Source organism: Notolabrus celidotus, chromosome 22 (genome assembly GCF_009762535.1).
Source record: "Notolabrus celidotus isolate fNotCel1 chromosome 22, fNotCel1.pri, whole genome shotgun sequence".
NCBI classification, from domain to species: Eukaryota; Metazoa; Chordata; class Actinopteri; order Labriformes; family Labridae; genus Notolabrus; species Notolabrus celidotus.
In genome coordinates this window covers 2,049,974-2,070,121 of record NC_048293.1, presented here as the reverse complement: position 1 = coordinate 2,070,121, position 20,148 = coordinate 2,049,974, and the positions used below count along the sequence as shown (strand labels likewise).

The 20,148-nt window shown below is 40.6% G+C and overlaps 1 protein-coding gene across 1 annotated transcript in view; it reads left to right on the top strand.

The window, feature by feature from the left end:
* kcnh5b (potassium voltage-gated channel, subfamily H (eag-related), member 5b) overlaps positions 1-20,148 on the top strand; it is a 307,105-nt gene that overhangs the window by 154,586 nt on the left and 132,371 nt on the right. The window contains exons 9-10 of the mRNA XM_034675341.1: positions 2,923-3,122; positions 14,038-14,097. Coding sequence (XP_034531232.1) covers positions 2,923-3,122; positions 14,038-14,097 — 260 coding nt within the window. The remainder of the gene's footprint in view (positions 1-2,922; positions 3,123-14,037; positions 14,098-20,148) is intronic.

The window sequence follows — 20,148 nt, the reverse complement described above, 5'->3', positions numbered from 1 at the left end:
AGCCTCTACCAGGGGAGCAGTTCACTCGGCTGGTGGTGAAGCTTTCAGTGGAGTGTCTGCCCCCTGGTGGCTGGCTGCAGTATAGGTCCAAAAATCCGTCTCCCCATTCATTTGAATGGGGGAGCAGTCAAATTTAAAAAAATAAATACACATGGTACGAATGTTTCTCATATCCGTATGCTGTGGTGATGTGTAGTTATTATTTGACTGTTTTGTGTTCAAGGCCTCTTTTTCCTGAAAAGTTTCTTAGTCATTAGTTATTAGAGTTTAAAAAACGAGGTTTAACTTCCGGGTTTCCTTTGATTCACAGCCGCCGTGTGGTGGAAATCTGGAAATGATAGACTCAAACAACAACGGTTTGTCTTTGTGAGCTTTATTCCGGCCTTCAGTAAGCTTTGCAAAGCGGTCAGATGGCAGAGTGATCTAACAACCGAGACAAGGTCTGCTCAACTGACCCAGAGTGAAGATACAACACGTTACTTATCCTCTTCAGAGAATAACATTAACACATCATCGAGCATCTTCAAAGAACTGTAAGACAAACAAGAGAGTTTCTTATCACCTCTTGCTTCCTGGTCACCTTCCTGACTTCTCACCTTATGGTCTGCTCCTCAGCCATGGGAACAGATAACAATATGCAAATCACAGAAGGTTTGGTATGTGTGAATGTTTCTAGCTTCTGATCAAAGCAAGAACAACATACTATCATGTCTGTATTTTTCCCACCACAGCCGTAGAGAGAAACTTCAAAGGACACACAGCATCTTGTGACGTCACGCTGTAGGGCGGAGCTTGTTACAGTGGCTTCGCAGGCTCTGGCTGCACAATGGCGGCGCCCAGGAGCGGGATTTTTTGGCTTCAGAACCGTACAACGGGAAGAGGCGGAGCAACGCTGTCCATTTTTATTTACAGTCTATGGGTGTAAACCATAGACTGTATAAATAATCAGTCCCTCCAGGAAGTTGGGATTTTTGCGATCGCAACTATCAACGCAAATTCAACCAATCAGCGCGATTTTTTCGCGGCCTTGCAGTTTTATACAATCAGCGCAACTTTCCCGCAAATTTGACCAATTACCTCAATCTCAGCCCCTGCATGTCATCGGTTTTGTCATCAATTTGACTTCCTTGGAACATAAACGTAAGTCCTCACTTGATCAGCACTTTTCAACAATAAAACACGCACAGAGAACGGGTGAAGAGAGGGGACAGCAGGCAGGACAAGTGACCATGACAACATTGTTATTATATAGATTGAGGGGCTCAGTGTTAGCTTGGTCTCTACCTGCAGCAGGTGTGCTTTATGAACCAGCTCTCCTCACCTCCATGCATCTGTCTCATCTTCATTGAGGATTTTTACCCCCGGTGTGTGTTAGTGACAAAGACACAACCAGGAACGTCTGTTTACTATTTGATGTTTGACGTTGTTGCCGTGGTTACTGTAAAAAGCTCTTCATCTACAGCTTGATTTAATCCAGTTTGGTGAAACATCAGACACATTTAGTAAGTTTTGATCAACTCCTAGTCATCAAAGATGCAGATTAATTTCAGCGTGCCGTGAACTGACTGTGCATCAGTCGCTGCGAGGTGCATTCAGGGACCGTCGTAAATGTGCAATACAGTCCTTTCATGGCATTTTTCTGTGAATCAAGAGAATCAAAATACAGTCAGTGGCCACATCAAGAATGTTTTCTAAAAACAACTGTAATTTTTACGTATTTACTTGCCCCTGAGATGTTATTCACCGCAATTTTTTCAAAAAGCTGTCGCAAATTCAGGCTTTTTGGGGCCGCAACAATCACAAAAAAATCCTGCGAAATCCTGGAGGGACTGAATAATGGACGTAGTATCCGTGACGTCACCCATCTTTTTCTGAAGCGCTGTTTTGAAGCCAATCGTTGGTGGCAGCCATATTGGAAGTGTTGAACTCAACATAACTGCTGCTGAACGAATGTGACATAAAGAGGCGGGCTTTGAGCCTCCTAGCCTACAGCTACAGTGTTCCCACCTGTCAATCAAGTCAGCTGTGCCTCTCGTAATGGAAAACTCGTAATCTTAATATGACTGTGTTATGAAAAAATTCACCCTCTTCGTACAGCGTGTGCCAATCGAGAATTGAGCTATCCAGGCTACACTCGTTTTTTGAGCCAGGCTGTAAACATGTTTATTTCTGCTGTAAAGATCGGCTTCTTTGAATTGGTGTGTATGTGGATTCCGGTACTTCTGGAGCCAGCCTCAAGTGGACACTCGATGAACTGCAGTTTTGGCATTGGAGGTTTCTGCGTGCTGTGAATGTGACGTGATGTAAAAGCACTTTGAGTGGTCAGAAGACACGAGAAAGTGCTATATCAACACACTCCATTCACCAATTAATATTTAACACACCTTGCTTTTTGCAGGGACTTTACTTCTCTCTGCATTTCGGCTTTACGTCCACATAAACAGAGTTTTAGGTCACTGAAAACTGAGGTTTTCAAAAACGCCTTCCAAGGTTGAGATTTTTGAGAACTCTTTTTTTATTGTTTTCATGTGGACAGCAAAAAAAACAAAGTTTTGGGAAACACTGATATACGAGCAGCAGATCAGAGTGAACTCACAGGTGTGCATGCAGAGTCTGCTACCCTCCAAGATAGTGTCGGCTGTATGCTTCTGGCAGACATGCAGCTACGTGAGGTGGATTTGGAGTGCGTGTGGGTGTTCCTGTTGTCAGCAACACCTTGTCCCTGTGCTGGTTAATGCTGTGGGAATGGATCTTACTTGACACAGATCTTAACTTGAAGCTGCCACACCTGCAGTGCACACACACTGAAGTGTTGTGTGTATCTTTGTTTAGAAAAGTTGCTGTCTTAGTGCTGGATTCGCCAATTACAACACATTCTTACAAATAGCTAAACACATCCCTCTCCTCTGTCTTCCTCTCTAGCTTTACTCTATGCCACCATCTTTGGAAACGTGACCACCATCTTCCAGCAGATGTACGCCAACACCAACCGCTACCACGAGATGCTCAACAACGTCCGGGATTTCTTGAAGCTCTACCAGGTTCCCAAGGGGCTGAGCGAGAGGGTCATGGACTACATCGTCTCCACCTGGTCCATGTCCAAAGGCATTGACACAGAGAAGGTAAGATTGAGAGGTCAAAGGTCAAGAGTTTTTTTTCCTCCAGGAACCTCAATGCTATGAAGCTCTTTGTCAATACACTGATTACACAAACATCCAGTCACATTCGATGAAGCAGAATCAGGATGGAGTCGATTTGAAATGCAGAAGCTAAAAATAACAACCCTGAAAATGGGGAAGAAGACAGCTGTGAGACAAAGGCAAAAGAAAATCTAGACTAAACAGGCGCCAAGAACAAACCTGGGAAAAGAATGAAGACGAAAACAAACACAACACCGGCGAGATGCCTCAGAGCCAGTCACCAGTCACAAAGTGTTACAACCTCATTTACACAAACACACGCTGAGCGGTAAACTTTCCACCCGCTGCACCCACAGAAATCAAACCACTCATGGACTCAGGTTAGCGCACACTCCAGTTGGATTTAAAAATGTTGTGTTGTTTGAAAAGCGTATTGGTCTGATGGATGACTATGTTGCATTAACTTAAAGCCACACGGTCAATCTGTCAACAAAGGCTGAATTTGATTCCTATAGAGGTGGTCTGGGTGGTCTGTTCCACCCAGAGAAACCACCCTTACATGAAATATCAAATTCTGTCCTCTATGATAAATATGCTTGAAAGGAAAGAAATTAAATATTGACTACGGATTGATAGATTCATTTGATTTTCTTTAACTTATTTATTGTTGTGTCATTCAGATAAAAAATGCCCAGTCAAATAATGCTGACAACACAGTTCTTTAGACAAAGAGACCACAAACCAGAAGAAGACAATTAAACGATGAATGTATTATGAAAGAAAACCGTCCTGGTGTTTCAGGCTTGAGAAACAAAAGTGTCCAACTTATAACCATCGAAACAAAACAACCTTTCCAATATTATTTCTTTATTTTAACCCTCCTGTTATGATCGTTTCTCTGGAACAGCAATAATGTTCCTGGGTCATTTTGACCCGGGGCATATTCAATTATCCAAAAGTGTCAGAACCCCAAAAAATCCCAATACACATTTTTTTTAAATCTAATTTTTAACTCCATTACTAACCATTTAAATCAAGATTTAGTCCATTGGTGTTCTTTAATTCTCACAGATCATGGTTCAATGAGGATAACTCACTAATTTTTTATGAAAATGAATGTTAAAACTTTTTTAATGTACATTGGAAATACCTAAATATAAATACAATAGTTTTACATGACATATATTTTTGTTTATATTATTTTACAGTTTGAATTTTTTTTTTTTATGAAGTGATGTTGACAAATTAACACGACACCCTTTCTGTCACATGCTGCCCAGATTTTTATGCTGCATTTAGCTGGTTTGGGAGGCAGATATTGCCTTAAATAGACTGTAAAAAGGGTCAATTTGACCCGCATCATAACAGGAAGTTATAATTTTGGGGCATTTTCGCCTTTATTGTTTAGTTCAGCTGAAGAGAAACCGGAAATGTAGGGGAAGAGGAAAGAAATGCAGCAAATTGTCTAGGCTGGGAGTCAAACCAGTGACTGCTTCAACAAGGACTAAAGCCACTGTACATAGGGCGCACGCCTAAACTGCTAGCCAAACAGCGCCCCTCTGTCCATTGTTATTTAATATGAAAATAGATGTTGTATTAAGTCCAGCATATTGACTGTATCTTAAAGGTGACATATCATGCAAAATTGACTTTTTAATGGTTCTCTACCTGAAATATGTGTCCCTGGCATGTCTACAAACCCCCCGAGAATGAAAAGAATCCATTCTGCCCCTGTTCTGATTTCTCCACCTTTCTGTAAATGTGTGTGAAACCAGCCCTTTCAGACTTCAGTGTTTTTGTTACGTAACAACAATATCCGGTCTGTCACGGAGTCAGAGCTCGGAGCTTGTTCAGCCCATAGACTGTATAAAATAATACTGAATCCCTCCTCCGTTTTTCATTACCTGCACAAATGTGTGCTAACAAGGAGCTTAGGAGGGAGGCATGCTAGTTGTAGGCTGTCTTAATAAACACAAAGGTCGGTTTTACTCCCCATGTCTGCAGATTTGAAGATCTAGTGGATGATTTTTATTTATCATGGATAAGTGCTAGCGCTAGTTAGCATAGCTACATAGCTACATGTCGTAGCTGTAGCTGTGTACCAAGACACACGTCTACATACTGACAAATAAAACAACAAGAAACACAGAATCTGTGACCAATCCTTCAGAAAAGGTCCTGCTGCCTTTCTGGCAGAGGTCGGTTTTACTCCCCACGTCTGCAGATTTGAAGATCTAGTGGATGATTTTTATTTGTCATGGATAAGTGCTAGTGCTAATTAGCATAGCCACATAGCTACATGTTCGTAGCTGTGTACCAAGACACACGTCTACATACTGATAAATAAAACAACAAGAAACACTAAATCTGTGACCAATCCTTCAGAAAGGTCCTGCTGCAGGCGCCTCTCCGTCAGGATCAGATTCTGGATCAGATTCAGAGGGTTGAAGTAACGCGATCTCTGAGCAGCCGTGTATATTCAGCCAACATGTAAACATTAGATCAACGTGCTGGAGAGCCGAGGCACATCCACTTCCTGAGGGGGCGTGGTCAGAGAGAAAACAGACTGTTCTGAGGAGGACTGAAGAAGAGGGCTTTTCAGGCAGACCAAAATCTGATTTCAAAGTGTTTTTTTGAGCATAAACTTTAAAGACATGTTTTGGGGACCTCTTAGACCAATATATATTGATGAAAAAAGCGTGATATGTCACCTTTAATAAACATGCCTCCATCTCCTCCAATGTGAAACAGAATGCAGATTGCTGTTTTTTATTATTATTATTATTATTATTATTATTATTATTATTATTATTATTATTATTATTATTATTATTGTTATTATTATTATTATTATTATAACCTTTATTTAACCAGGAAATGCTCATTGAGATTAAAAATCTCTTTTCCAAGAGAGTCCTGGCCAAGAGAGGCAGCAGCACAGTTACAGAGTTACAATTCTACAATAGACATGAACACAAACATCAGACGCATGCAACAGCTACACAACAGGTACCTCCAGAAAAACAGCATGTCGCATTTAAACAAAAGATCTGCAGACAGATGCTTCAGCCTCCAAGTCATTTAAGGACCGCTTAAAAGCATTCAAAGATATCATATTAGACACTTTTAGATCCTTTTTGTAAAGCATTCCAGGTCGAGGGAGCAGCAAACCTGAAGGCCTTTTTCCCAAGTTCAGTCCTGACCCTCGGAACACATACTGTAGTAATAAAAGATCCTGAGATCAAAGATTATGACTTCCTGAGTCCTTCTGTGCAATATATGCAAGGAGGTAAGAGGGAAGTAGTCCTAGGATGCTTTTATAAATAAGAAGATACCAATGTTTTTTCCTGCGTGACGACAGGGAGGACCATCCTACTCTTGAGTACTGCACACAGTGATGAGTCATCGTTTTAAAATTGGTCGATATTGCATATCATTATTAAATGACACGGCTCTCCTCTTACTGTAAAAAAGTGAAGCCAAAAGAATGCCACCACATGCATCAATATATTGCAGCAGTGATGTATTTTGGAGCCAAGGCAGAAGTAATCTGTCATGCCACTTACGCTACAAGAGCACACATTTCACGTACAGTTAGAATGTGAAAGGTCCCTCAGAGCGGTACAGTCCACAGCAAAACAGATACTTGTGTTGATTTGAAGCAGAAAAGTTCAGAAAGTTGGAATGTTCAGTGACTCTCATGTTTGTTACGTTTCGTGTTGCCAGTTCCTCCTCTGCTCGGTAACCTGGTAAAAAACCCTGTTTTTACGCTTTCATGTAAATCAGCAATTAAGAGCTAACTGCTATGATAGAGAGCACACTTGGGAATGTTTTATTTAACATGTGCTTTAATTTCTACTTTGACCCATGCTCCATCTGTTAACATGAAGGAGGCAGGTCTATACTGCAGCTTTTGGCCTCACTTTGGGGGAACGGTGGGGTTGTCCATCTTTTATACAGTTAAAGCTAGGGTTGGTAGTCTTGGAAAACCAGCATGAATTTGAATGTAGCTTTTCCTCATGACTCCGTCTAACCCCTCCCCTCCTCCCTCGGAGCTCCTCCAAAACGACGCCCCCCCGCTCACATGCACGAGCGCCGCTGACTTGCGACCATATGATGGTGACTGATTCAAAACCGGTCCTCACCAAAACATTCTCATAGTGAAAGTTAAAAACACAAACAAACATGGCTGCTGTTAGCACTCACAACTATCATGCTAGCATTATCCAGTTGTACTGGTGACACGATATCAGGAGAAAAGTTATAACACATATATAATACTGTAACAGATCTACTGTTTGTTAAACGTGTTCAGTGTAGATGTTCTTAATTCCTACAGTGTTGACGGTCAGTGAAGGCATCAGGAGAGGTGTAGAGTGTGTGAGTGGGAGAGAGGAGAGGAGAGGAGAAGTTCTTCATTCATTCAAACATTGATTGTTGTTTTGTTGGTTGTCGTGATCACGGCCGACAGTGACCGGTTATTAAAGATCAACATGTTCACCAATCGTCTCGTCATCACTACAGCGTCCGGACGGACGCTACAGTAAATCTATATTTTCTGTAGGACTTACTAAATGTCATTAATTATTCTGCTTGTTGGTGAGAGCTTTTTAGACTCTGATCCGGACTACAGTCCTGAGCAAAGCACCTCATCAGGTCAGAGGGGACAGGCCCGAGGACGAGTGAGAGGGGCAGTCAGTAGAGTCAGGGGAAGTAGAGGCAGGGGACGGGGACTTGGAGGAGAGCACGCCGGGGAAATGTACGCGCAGGAGGAGGGCAGAACGGCAGGACGGGATTTGATTGGTTTAAAATTTGGGGAGCCAAAAAACGGTGATTGGTTGGTGTTTTCCCAGGTTTACTCCGGCTGTAGATAGCAGCTTTTTTCACTCTTTTTTAAGAACACATTATGTATTGATTACCATCAGGACATAAAGATCATTTTAACCAGTATAACAAAAAGTGTATCTAAATCTGATTACCAACCCCAGCTTTAATACATTTGAGCTTCCTACCATGAGCATGGCGTCATGGGGAAAATGACTGTTATCATACTCAACAGTTTTAACTTTTGGGTACGTTTTCATAATGAAGAGAAATTTTGACAATTTCTGAATACACTTTACCCACAACCTTTCATTTCTGGAGTCAGGCTGAATATCTGCCTGTCGTGTGACAGACTGTAGAAGCAGATCGGCCTCTTAATTTTTGCCTAAGTGAGTAACCAGCAGGCTCTCAGGTCAGATCATTTATTCTAATATCTGACTTCTGAGAACCCCCACGATGTGATCTTTCACTCGACTGCTGTCAAGACTTCCATTTGGAACTGTCGTGAGCTTATTAATTAAACTGTCATTATAATTACTGCAGTCCTGATCTGGAACCTGCCCTGATACAAACCAATCATGATCTGCGTTTTCCTCTTACCTCTCTGAAGTAGAGTTTGAGTGTCTGTCCTTTCTCATATCAGCCTTCAGAAGTTAATGAAGTCGTCAATGTGGGAAGTTAATTGATTGCAAACTGGGAGGTGTGAGCTTAGAAGTTAAACTTCAATTCTGACTTGATGCAAAATGCATGAGCGATTAAACTGCACACCCCCTGCCAAGTTTTCTGCAAGATCCTTATTTATTTTGAATCTCTGCACCAACAAGCCGTGTCAGCTTTTGTCTCTGAGCACAGCCACATTTCAATTGTAAATCACTGCTGAAAACTGAAAGAAAAAAGACATAAAACTACACATTTACAGTTTTCACTTCCATGCAGAGCATCTTCCAATCCTCTGAGATGATTTATCTTCTCTGAATCTACATCTTACTCCAGAATGAGCTGTGATCTCACCCCCAGCACATCACAAACTCCTCATTTACAAACTTCTGCAGCTGTTTATTAAGTTATGCAGTTAGTGCGGCATGAGCAGCCTTCAGAGGGGAACTGAGGCTGCAGAAAGACCAACGTTATGAAGACAAACGCACGACACGGTGACGTTTTCTGCTCTTTTTCTGGTTTATGGAAGAATGAAATACCTTTGTTTGTTTGCTGCAGCTCTCTCCTGTTGCTTCTTTTCTTGTCTTTCATCAGGCAGGCCTAATTGTGCTTGGAGGGAACACAGAGATTTATAATAAGTGTGGTGCACATCAATCATGGTAATCAAACGTTCATCTGCCATTTAAAGTGAAGCCTCTGTCACAAATCCCTGCTCATAGCTTTGCAGAGACAGACGACCCACTCTGATAAAACCCTCAACGAATCTACCTGTGTCAGTGCAGCTCTGTTTATTTTACTGTTCCCTCTCTCACCTCTGGAGGAGCATTAAAGGGATATTTCAGTTTTTTTGAAGTGGGGTCATATGAGTTATATTACACTATTGCTCCTGCTAGCCACAATGAGGACCGGTGAGCTCTTCCTCTTCAATGAGAAAATTCCCAGAGGACCGGCAGGCAAGCTAGGCTATTTTTCTCTTTAGATGGGGCCTCCTATTTCGCGTAATTTCACTAAAGTTAAAGGTGACATATCATGCAAAATCGACTTTTTAATGGTTCTCTACCTGAAATATGTGTCCCACATGTCTACAACCCCATTCTGCCCCTGTTCTGATTTCTCCACCTTTCTGTAAATGTGTGCTGAAATGAGCCGTTACAGTTTTCAGTGTTTTTCATACGTCACAACGCCATCCGGTCTGTAACGGAAGTCAGAGCTCAGAGCTTGTTCAGCCCATAGACTGTATAAAATACAACTCAACCCCTCCTCCGTTTTTCATTCCCTGCACACATGTGCTAACAAGGAGCTTAGGAGGGAGGCATGCTAGTTGTAGGCTGTCTTAATAAACACAAAGGTCAGGATTTTACTCCCCACGTCTGCAGATTTGAAAATCTAGTGGATGATTTTTATTTTTCATGGAAAAGTGCTAGCGCTAGTTAGCATAGCCACATAGCTACATGTTCGTAGCTGTGTACCAAGACACACGTCGACATACTGACAAATAAAACAACAAGAAACACTAAATCTGTGACCAGTCGTTCAGAAAGGTCCTGCTGCAGGCTCCTCTCTGTCAGGATCAGATTCTGGATCAGATTCAGAGGGTTGAGGTAACGCGGGTCTCTGAGCAGCCGTGTATATGCAGCCAACATGTAAACATTAGATCAACGTGCTGGAGAGCCGAGGCCACATCCACTTCCTGAGGGGGCGTGGTCAGAAAGCTCATTCTCATTTAAAGGCACAGACACAGAAAACAGCCTGTTCTGAGCAGGGCTGAAAAAGAGGGGTTTACAGGTATACCAAAATCTGATTTCAAAGAGTTTTTTTTTTTTGCAATAAACTTTAAAGACATGTTTTGGGGACCTCTTAGACCAATACATTTTGATGAAAAAGAGCATAATATGTCACCTTTAAGAAAATATGGTCCAGGCACTCATCACGTGTCAAAACAAAGTGGGTTTCTGATGGCAAACTGAATAGCTCCAATTTTTTCTACTGGTGCATGCATTTGCACGGTGATGACTGCCTTGACCATATTTTCTCAACTTTAGGGAAATTATGTGAAATAGGAGGCCCCGTCCGCAGAGAAAATAGCCTAGCTTAACTGCTGGTCCTCTGGGAATTTGCTCATTAAAGGGGAAGAGCTCACCGGCACTCATTGTGGCTTGCAGGAGCAATAGTGTAATGTAACTCATACGACCACACTTCAAAAAAACTGAAATATCCCTTTAAGTTTACTCTCAGTGCAGATGTCAAGTTTTACCCACTGAGCGGAGGACTGGTATATCATGAAATCCTGACTTGAGATGGCTGTAAGAAACTTTAATGTGATCATTTCATTCAATTTTACGGCCCAACAAAAAGGCGCGGCGTGTAACTGCTGAGGTCACAGGGTTAATTCATAATCTATATAATCTCCTCATCATATTTGCTCTGGTTGAACGCTTGTTGTCACCTGTATTTGTCTGTTTTTCAGTATTTTCCCTTCATACTCCTTTTCCTCCTCTGTTTTACACCATTCAGTTAAAGCTCAGGCCAATTAGTGGATGTTTTCTGTTACTTTGGGAGCCATTATACGCTACACAGTCTGCTGCTTGATGCCAGCACACGCCCAAAACGGACCAGAGACTCCCAAAAGTATCTCCGAGCTACAACCATCCTCCGCTGTGGATGGAGTAAAATTGATTTCAGATGCTGTCTTTTGGTATTCAGATGCAGCAGACAGTTTTAGATGACTGATTGTTTTCCCCTCGGTTGATTTAGTCCATATTTAACAAGGCAGGAATTCAGAGGAGAAGGAGATAATAATGTGTTTTCTGTGTTTTGACAAAATGCCTCATGTAATTAGGCTGGGTTTCAGTATTTGTGTAATGAGCTGGACAAAGAGACTGTAATTTACAGTTTGGATTTTTAGCAGATGCTCATATCTGGAGGGAGATAATGAGAGAAACAGCAAAAGAAGCTTTGAGTTTCTGCAGAAATGCACAGTAAGACTGTAACCCGCAGCCAAACTGGGCGCTAATGTAGGAGGGAGACGGTTTTAATTCTGCTTTAATGTGGAATAAATGTTGTACAGAAGACCTCACTGGAAGGAAACCTGTTGTTTTATGGACTTCATTGAGCTGGGCATGGATCTGTAAATACAATTAGGCAAGAAAACAATAGAAAAAGTTGATGGTGCACATGTGTGTTAGTTTTAGTGTCGCTTTAAACTGAGTATTATTCTATCTTACCCTTTTAAGTCTATTTTAAAAGTCATGTACTGTGTTATTTTAAATTATTATATATATATATATATATATATATATTAGGGGTGAGCCCGACTAAGGATTTGCTTAGTCGAATCTGATTCATCAGATTTTGCCCATAGTCGACGAATAGTGGAATGTTTGTTGTTTTTCCTTATTGACCCAAAGTCTGCATGATGGTGACCGCATGACAATATTACACATAACCATTTACAATTAAGAGACTCATAGCTTAAAGTAAAAGGGACAACAGAATATTATAAGTATAAAACTTACATTTTTTTAATCTATATTGCAAAAACAACGAGGTGATGAAGGAGAGAAAACTCAAATAAGACCACCATCAGTTAAACATGGAACAACGCTCCACTATAGAATAAGGAATCAGGAGATATTTAAACAGTGTTCACACAGAGGAGAGCAGCACTGCAGAGGGTAGTCTGTCCAACTTAAGGCTAAACATTTGTATAATGTTCAAAATCAAACCTGAACCAGTTAAAGGGTTATTAAATCTCTTAACAGAACCTTTTAAAACAGTCTTTCATCTCGTCTTTGTTCGCTTGAGTCTTTTCAAACTGTACGTGAGGAAAACCATCGTGTGTACGGGCAGAAGTGCGCTCCTGTCTTTGTTGACTGTAAATCCTGTCTTTGAGAATATCCTCTCTGATGGCGTGGAGGTGGATGGGATGCTGTGGATTGTTTTTGAGGCTTCAGACAGCTTTGGGTATCCCTCCTGGTTCTTTTGGCCCCGTACAGTTTTTGTGTGGTCTGGTAATCCTTGATCTCACAGCCCTCTTCATGAAGCTGCTCCTCATCTTCATCACTAGTTTTTAGGATCAACTGAAGTTTTATTTCCTGACATTTTGAGCTGCCATGAACGTAGAAAGATTTAAAGGCCAGCTGAGGAACGTCTGCTCCACAGGTCCCCGCTAAATGGGAGAGTCCACCTTTAATTACCAGGGGAGATTTAATTACCACTTTAAGGAGATTTAACACTTCAAGAGCTGTTCTCAGAATTACATTAAATAAGTCTATATTTATATCAAAATAGGATATATGAGACACTATTTTTACAGGAAACAGGAAAATAATGTAAAATTAGACATTAGCACCCCCATGGTTTGAATGGAATGATCCACGTTTCATATGCAAATATTCGACTATGAGATTGGCAGTTGACTAAGACTCGTTAGAACGAATCGTCGAATATTCGACTATTTGGGGTCACCCCTAATACATATAATATACAGTTGTGCTCAGAAGTTTACATACCCTGGCAGAATTTATGGTTTCTTGGGTAGCTTCTGTTGTCATTATGATTTAAAAAGAGTTGTTAGATAAAAAATTAGCTTCACCAAACCACTAACCATGAGTGAAAAAAAGTTTTTCTCTTATCATTAATATCCTCTGAAAATGGCCAAAAAAATCACAAATTCTGCCAGGGTATATTAACTTATGAGCACAACTGTATATATAATTTATTCATTAAATTTTAAATTTTCTGGTTTTATTTATTTATTTTGGATTATTTCATTATTTATTTAGTTATTATTTTGATCATATCATCTTATTCCTGTGATTTTAAGTTACTATGTATACTCTGCTGTGTTTACTTGTAGTGTAGCATCTTAGTCTCTTTGTCTGGTAATTTATTTTAATTTGGTGTTTTTATTTTCCTATCTTGAGTTTTATTTATATTTTTTTTAATAGGAATATAAATTCACAGATGGCATCCAAAATTTAAGCTGCTAAAAAATCCATATCACCCCCCATATTATCACCGTAACTTTGAGTATGACAGTTCTACTTCAAGGCTGCACTGACGCTGACCTTTGACCTCGCTTTGCTCCAGATGGAACTACAGGGAGAGAGACTTCCAGGCTGTTGAAGGATTGCACAAGCTAAAAAAAAAAAAAAAAGCACAGCTCTACATAGAGACAGAGTAAAATATGTATTCATCACCATCCAACACTGAAAGTTTCCAACCTTCATCTTCCTGCCAGCAGACCTCCTCTGAATCCTGTTGGTGACTGTCTCACTGTAGTAACCGTCAGAGCGAACCTGGAGAGGGAGCAGAGAATGAATAAATGATCCTCTCTCAGGTTTTGTCTTTGCAAAGCTTAATGGTAGAATATCACTCCAGCAGTGTGACCTCTTTCTGTCTCTGTGTTTTGAAGGTCCTGTCCATCTGTCCCAAAGACATGAGGGCCGACATCTGTGTCCACCTCAACAGGAAGGTATGTATCGACCAAGAGCTGTTATCATTTATGAATGGGTGACTGAGGAGACTGACAGAAAATGAACCCCCCAAAAAATCTGATGAATGTTTTTCAGGGACAAATGTCAAAAAACTATCTTACTCTGCTTCTTAAATGAAAACATTTGCACTTTTCTGTAAATGTGTGCTGAAACAAGCCGTTTCAAATTTCAGTGTTTTTCATACGTCACAACGACATCCGGTCTGTAACAGGAAGTCAGAGCTGGAAGCTTGTTCAGCCCATAGACTGTATAAAATACAACTCAACCCCTCCTCTGTTTTTCATTACCTGCACACGTGTGTGCTAACAAGGAGCTTAGGAGGGAGGCATGCTAGTTGTAGGCAGTCTTAATAAACACAGAGGTCAGTTTTACTCCCCACGTCTGCAGATTTGAAGATCTAGTTGATGATTTTAATTTTTCATGGAAAAGTGCTAGCGCTAGTTAGCATAGCCACATAGCTACATGTTCATAGCTGTGTACCAAGACACACGTCTACATACTGACAAATAAAACAACAAGAAACGCTAAATCTGTGACCAATCCTTCAGGAAGGTCCTGCTGCAGGCGCCTCTCAGTCAGGACCAGATTCTGGATCAGATTCAGAGGGTTGAAGTAATGTGGGTCTGTGTGCAGCCAACATGTAAACATTAGATCAACGTGCTGGAGAACCGAGGGCACATCCACTTCCTGAGGGGGCGTGGTCAGAGAGCTCATTCTCATTTAAAGGCAAAGACACAGAAAACAGCCTGTTCTGAGCAGGGCTGAAAAAGAGGGTTTACAGGTAGGTAGGTATCGACCAAGAGCTGTTATCATTTATGAATGGGTGACTGAGGAGACTGACAGAAAATGAAACCCCCCAAAAATCTGATGAATGTTTTTCAGGGACAAATGTCAGAAACTATCTTACTCTGCTTCTTAAATGAAAACATTTGCAGCTTTTTCATTTTTGTAAAAGAACAGTCTTTGGGTTACAAACAGTTTTTTGAAGGAGGGGTGGAATAGGCTTTTTGAAGACATCACTTTGTGCTCTGAAAATTGTGATAAGTATTTTTAAAACCAATCAATTGGCCAAATAATCAGCAGCTCAAAAAAGGAATTTCATAAGTTGCTGCCACAATGTTCCTTAGTTTTCCTTCTTTCAGTATTTTGTATCATTGTGCTGATCTGTATGAGCTCTGAAACAAAAGGTTGACAGTGAACTGTTACACCACCTTTAGGGGCTCTAATCATGTTCAGTGTAATCCCTTAAATAAATCTAAAGCTAAGATTAAAAAAGGTGTGGGAGAGAATGACCTTTTAGGACAATGAGCTCACGTCTGACCAATCATTTTTAGATTTCTACAGCGTGATATTTCTTACTTTTCTTTTCTGGGCGTCGCTTCACACGCCTGATTTTGGTCCCACTTCTGGCAGACTCAAATAGCTGAGCTGGCTTTGAAACGCAGGACACCTTCAGTTGTGCCACTGTGCTGCGTAACAACCAGCGCCAGTGACAAATACTCCCAGTCACTAAAATTAGTCTCATCGTTCAAAGCGGCTGGCTCTCATTGTGCCGAAAATACCTCGACTGCTAAAGGGGAATGGATTCTACAACACTTAACCCAAAGCAGACTCTTTTCAAAATGATTACAAGGGAGAATAAAAAGATGACTCTGGAGCAGTTCAAGGTGAGGTGATGTGACACTGAGCTGAGAGAAAGTCACCAAAATCAGTCAAGTTTTCAAGAAGCAGATGGAATTACACAGAGTTTGAACATTGGTACGTTTCATCCTTAAGTTTTATTCTGTAAGACGACACCATTCCCAAACTGTACACACTTTAGATCTCTACAGAGAGAACACGTCAAGATCAGCTTGAAAATATAAAAGATGGAAAGAATGAAGCACAAAAGGAAGTTGCATCGCTCATGAGGGAAAATAAATGAAGAATTAACCCTTTGAAGTAAGTTTTAAAGTTAACACTTGAATTAAAAAAAAGTAAAGCAAGAAAATAAACCCCCCAGAAATATTTAAATGAGTTACCAAAATAAAAGTCTCAGGGCCTGATCTACTAAGATCCCAAATAACGAGCGCTAATTTGCGTGTGCAAATAATAATTTTGAACGTGTTATTTCTGGGCGTGTTGCGGGTGATCTACTATGACTGCATGCGCAAATGATAACGAGTGCAAAAGTGATGCAGACCGCCCTTTAATGAGCATTTTGCGTGTGCTATCGGCTGTCACCATGGAGAGTTTGAGAGAGCAGAGTGGTTTTAAGCGATGAATGAAGTTTGAAGTCATGGAGTTGGAGGTCTTTGTCCAAAACACAATCAGTGTTTTGATGGAGTTTAGAGAGCAATTTGAAGAGGCCTGTCCCTGCTTTTATTTTTTACTCTTCCCGTCAACGTTGCACCTTCTGAGCGCTCATTCTCCAAGTTAAAACTAACCAAACACCCCTTGATGAGCACGATGGGACAGAATAGACTGAGTGGACATGTCATGTTATTTATTGAGAATGACAGATCAAAGAAAATCATATAGTGCATCGTGGACAAGTCCGCGGAGCTTAAGGCTCGTCCAAACAGTGGTGAGTAGGCCGAGTTCTTCATGTTGATTTTTTGTTTGTATGTGAAGATGTGGGCCGCTGTGCCAATTTGACTAAACTTTATATCTGTTGATACAGTGACCTACTGTGCTCTCATTATATGAAAAAGTTAAAGTGGGTGTCAGAATGATGCGGTTGCTATCCGTGGTGCTGAACTGCTTTGAATTTGTGTTGTTTTATTTATTTATTTGTGTTGTTCTCTTGGTTTGTTAGACTTCATGTCCGTTTGATTGACTTAAAAAGGACATAACCGTGTGTAAAAACTGTAGTAATGCTTGTAAGCCCCGCTGTTGTGGACATGTTGTAAAGTTATAATGAGCGTTAGGCAAGGCAAGGCAAGGCAGCTTTATTTGTATAGCGCATTTCATACACGAGGGCAACTCAATGTTCTTTACATTAAAACATTAAAAGCACTGGAGACATTCAGACAGGCATAAAATAACACAATTAAAATGACGAATATAATAAAACAGAAAAGAAAAGGAAAATTAGAAATATATTAAAAATTGCATTAAAATTTTAATTTAAAGTGAGTTAAAATAATCTAAGATAGGAAGGCAGTGTCAAATAAGAAAGTCTTAGTCTTTGATTTAAAAGAGGTGAGAGTTGGAGCAGACCTGCAGCTTTCAGGGAGTGTGTTCCAGATATGTGGTGCATAATGACTAAACACTGCTTCACCATGTTTCGTTCTGACTCTAGGAACTGAAAGCAGACCAGTACCTGATGACCTCAGAGGTCGAGGTGGTTCATAAAGTAGCAGCAGATCAGCAATGTATTTTGGGCCTAAACCATTCAGTGCTTTATAAACCATCAGCAGGATTTTAAAGTCTATTCTCTGACAGACAGGAAGCCAGTGTAGAGATCTAAGAACTGGAGTAATGTGGTTACAGTGACCGCAGCCATGTGTGCGTAACGCTGTGTCAGTTTGCACCTGCCATTCAAACGTGCTAAATATAGACGCAAAAATACCGTGCGCTTCAGGGTTTGATAAATCACATTGCGTGTGCTAAATGATTACATTTGCGTCTCCTCCTCCCAGTATTTTACGCGTTCTGATGATCTACATGTATTCTACATATTCATGAAGGCAAACACGCTAAATGAATAGCGAGTGCTTTTTTGCTCATTTGACAGACGCAATCCTCGGTGCTCCCGGTTAGTAAATCTGCTTTGTCAAGTTTGCACATGTTTTTATACACGCAAACCTTTAGTAGATCGGGCCCTCAGGGTTCCCACGCGTCCTGGAAAACCTGGAAAACACTTGACCAGTTGTGAGTACTGGAAAACACCTGAAAAATGGGAGAAAAAGTCAAATGTCCTGGAAAATCACGTATTGTCCTGGAAAATTATTCCAGCATGACTGTGTGCGACCTGACACGATTAAAAAAACACATCCCCATACATTAAAGGTGACATATCATGCAAAATGGACTTTTTAATGGTTCTCTACCTGAAATATGTTTCCCTGGCATGTCTACAAACCCCCCGAGAATGAAAAGAATCCATTCTGCCCCTGTTCTGATTTCTCCACCTTTCTGTAAATGTGTGTGAAACCAGCCGTTTCAGACTTCAGTGTTTTTGTTACGTAACAACAATATCCGGTCTATCATGGAGTCAGAGCTCGGAGCTTGTTCAGCCCATAGACTGTATAAAATAATACTGAATCCCTCCTCCGTTTTTCATTCCCTGCACAAATGTGTGCTAACAAGGAGCTTAGGAGGGAGGCATGCTAGTTGTAGGCTGTCTTAATAAACACAAAGGTCAGTTTTACTCCCCACGTCTGCAGATTTGAAGATCTAGTGGATGATTTTTATTTATCATGGATAAGTGCTAGCGCTAGTTAGCATAGCTACAAAGCTACATCTCGTAGCTGTAGCTGTGTACCAAGACACACGTCGACATACTGACAAATAAAACAAAAAGAAACACTAAATCTGTGACCAATCCTTCAGAAAGGTCCTGCTGCAGGCGCCTCTCCGTCAGGATCAGATTCTGGATCAGATTCAGAGGGTTGAAGTAACGTGATCTCTGAGCAGCCGTGTATATTCAGCCAACATGTAAACATTAGATCAACGTGCCGGAGAGCCGAGGCACATCCACTTCCTGAGGGGGCGTGGTCAGAGAGAAAACAGAGTGTTCTGATGAGGACTGAAGAAGAGGGTTTTTCAGGCATGCCAAAATCTGATTTCAAAGTGTTTTTTTGAGCATAAACTTTAAAGACATGTTTTGGGGACCTCTTAGACCAATATATATTGATGAAAAAAGCGTGATATGTCCCCTTTAAAAGCTGAGTGCACGCTGTGCTGGAAAAGACAGTGAAAATCTGTGAAAAAGGATGGGAAGGGAATATGATGAAGGTGAGGAGAAGGCTGCATCACTGACTGAGGGGTGTGCAGGTGGGCCTCTGTGCATCCTGTTTGTGTCCCTTCAAAATAAAAGTCATCTGCAGGTAGAATTTGGAACATCCTTTTGTTCCTTCAAAATAAAGGGTTGCAGATGCAATTGTTGCATGTTGTAGACATCGCTGATCATAATAGACATCGCCACGCAGGAAGACTTAACACTTTTTTAAATCTCTGAGAGATCTTCAAATACACAGTGCGTCTTGTATACCGGTGCAATTTTTTAAGCATGTAAGAGATGATTTCATTGATAGCCATAGACTGCATGTCTTTCAATGTAGACTTTCACTGAGAGAAACATATTAGACTTTTTAGGAACTAAATTAGGAACTAAATTTAGACTGTCATACCAGCTTGATCATCAATGAAAATGTCTGGTTTCATAATTTTCTCTCTCCAGTTAAACTTCTCTGTTCTTTTGTCTCTGATTGGAAATGAAAAGTTTTAATGGCTGAAAACATAAAATGAGATTTTTTTTCTAAAGCAAGAACAAATAGAAACTTCATCCAAGAAAACAAAGCTCACAAACCTTTTTCTCTTTTGATTTAAAGCTCTAAAAACCTGGCTTTCCCCCCAAATACTGTGCATGCAGTTTCACAAAGTCACATTAAAGGATTCAAGTTTTCAAACTTCACACACTTCAGTAAAACATCAGCAGTTTAGCTCATTTAACAGAGTGCCCACTGTCCTCCTCAGGTCCTGAATGAAAAGAGGAAGAGTTGTGACAGGGACGTTTGTGAGGTGACATCTCTTAAAGGATTATTTTCTAACAATTCTTGCTCCGTTTCAGTGACTGACAGAAAGCACTGATATGAAAAACACTCATCTCAGTCAACGACAGCAAGCCAAATAAAGGCTTGACTGTTTTACTGATGGATTTTCTCAATGTGTGGAAGCTGTTTTCTACTTCAAATGTATAAATGGATATCAGCAAATAACGTCTTCTGCCAGAAAAACAAGCAGGTGTACAAATGTAGATTGTTGTTATGAATGTAAAGTGCAAGGATGATCTCTTTGTTTCCTTATGAGACTTAATAGTATAT